The 1,859-nt window shown below is 44.6% G+C and overlaps 2 protein-coding genes across 2 annotated transcripts in view; both read left to right on the top strand.

Annotated features, from left to right (window-relative positions):
• Positions 1-1,859, top strand: part of LOC102850627 (microcephalin-like) — a 229,600-nt gene that overhangs the window by 164,143 nt on the left and 63,598 nt on the right. The window contains exon 9 of the mRNA XM_006895026.1: positions 409-642. Within this exon, the coding sequence (XP_006895088.1) occupies positions 409-642 (234 nt within the window). The remainder of the gene's footprint in view (positions 1-408; positions 643-1,859) is intronic.
• The window catches only part of LOC102847769 (transcription initiation factor TFIID subunit 3-like), a 12,095-nt gene continuing 10,738 nt past the window's right edge, over positions 503-1,859 (top strand). The window contains exon 1 of the mRNA XM_006895023.1: positions 503-1,856. Coding sequence (XP_006895085.1) covers positions 690-1,856 — 1,167 coding nt within the window. The 5' untranslated portion in view covers positions 503-689. The remainder of the gene's footprint in view (positions 1,857-1,859) is intronic.

Genomic DNA, 1,859 nt, shown 5'->3' on the forward strand with positions numbered 1-1,859 from the left:
TCAAAGTTTTGTTGTGGCAATGAGTTTTGATCCAGGGTAACTAAAGCCCAGCCATAGTCTTCAAGGTTCCATTAGTCTTTACTAGACCAGTAAACTTGACCTTTTCTTTCTTTGAGTTTTATTCCACATTTACCCCTACTCTATGCAGGATCTACTACTATGATTCCTTTCCAGATGGTCATAGGTTGTAGCTAGGCACTATCTTATTATTCTTCTTATTAAATTGATGTTCAAGTATTAATGCTTTGGATTAATTGCTTCAGTACATCTTTGATTTTTTTTCTTCTTAGTTCTGGACAGGGAGAAATACTTTAGGTGGCTGCTTGCAAGCTTGTAAGATTTCAATCACCACTCAATAAGTAGTATGTAGAATGTAGAAAATCATCTTTGTGGACTACTTTTTGCCAGTTGATCTTGTTATTTCCAATACGCCATCATCCCAAGGCCCAAGAACTCATCATTCAATCAAGATGTTTGGTTATGAGCGGGAGGCAGAGCGAGTCCAAAATGGCGACTCTCAGGCTGGCCCGCTTCGTGTTGCTGGGACTTTGAGGTGGTCGCCAGCGGTCAGGGGGAACGATTTCCCCGCCACGGGGGCCCTGGAAGATGAATCGGGGCCTCTGCTAAGGTTAGGCAGTGGGGGTGAAGAGAAGTGGCAGCAAGGACTGCAGTGGAGTCAACGGAGCGAAATGTGCGAGAGTTACTCCAGGTCGTTGTTGAGGGTCTCAGTGGCGCAGATCTGCCAGGCGCTGGGCTGGGACTCCGTGCAACTCAACGCCTGCCACCTTCTCACGGACGTGCTGCAGCGCTATCTGCAGCAATTGGGATGGGCCTGCCATCGGTACTCTGAGCTCTGTGGCCGAACAGATCCTATTTTGGATGATGTTAATGAAGCTTTCCAGCTGATGGGAGTTAATCTTCATGAATTAGAAGACTATATTCACAATATAGCACCTGTTACTTTTCCACATCAAATTCCTTCATTTCCTGTTAGCAAAAACAATGTACTTCAGTTTCCTCAACCTGGAAGTAAAGATGCAGAAGAAAGGAAACAATACATTCCTGACTACATGCCACCCATTGTGTCTTCTCAAGAAGAAGAGGAAGAGCAGGTGCCCACTGATGGAGGCACATCAGCCGAAGCCATGCAGGTTTCCTTGGAAGAAGATGAGGAATTGGAAGAAGAAGAAATTATTAATGATGAGAATTTCTTGGGTAAGAGACCGTTGGATAGTCCTGAAGCTGAAGAAATGACTTCTATGAAGAGACCACGGCTATTGAACACTAACGGGGACGCCCTAGATGTAGTATTACTGGAAGACCGAGAGCCACTCAGCTCAATAAATACTCAAAAGATTCCACCAGTGCTTTCTCCAGTCCACGTACAGGACAATACAGACATTGCACCTCCGTCTCCAGAGCCACCAATGTTGGCTCCAGCTGCAAAATCACAAATGCAAACTGCAGAACCATTAGAAACAAAGCCCTTTACACCGAAAACAAAAACTACTTCTCCGGGACAGAAGACTAAATCACCTAAAACTAGCCAATCACCAGCAATGGTCGGAAGTCCTGTTCGGTCAACTAAAACGATATCCAAAGAAACAAACTCACCTGGACGTTCTAAGAGCCCCAAAAGCCCCAAGAGTCCCAAGGTTTTGACTCACATTCCCCAACCACCTATCAGACCTGAAACACCAAACAGGACTCCTTCACCTACAATAAGTGAAAAAATCAACAAAGAGATTCTACAGGTAAAACAAATACAGACACCCCCTGATGTGGGGAAATTGAACAATGAAAGTCAGCCAAAAAAGGGTGTTGTAACAGATAAAACAATTGATGACTCTGTTGATGCC

Source organism: Elephantulus edwardii, unplaced genomic scaffold (genome assembly GCF_000299155.1).
Source record: "Elephantulus edwardii isolate Elephantulus edwardi_28Jun2011 unplaced genomic scaffold, EleEdw1.0 scaffold00154, whole genome shotgun sequence".
Taxonomy (NCBI): domain Eukaryota; kingdom Metazoa; phylum Chordata; class Mammalia; order Macroscelidea; family Macroscelididae; genus Elephantulus; species Elephantulus edwardii.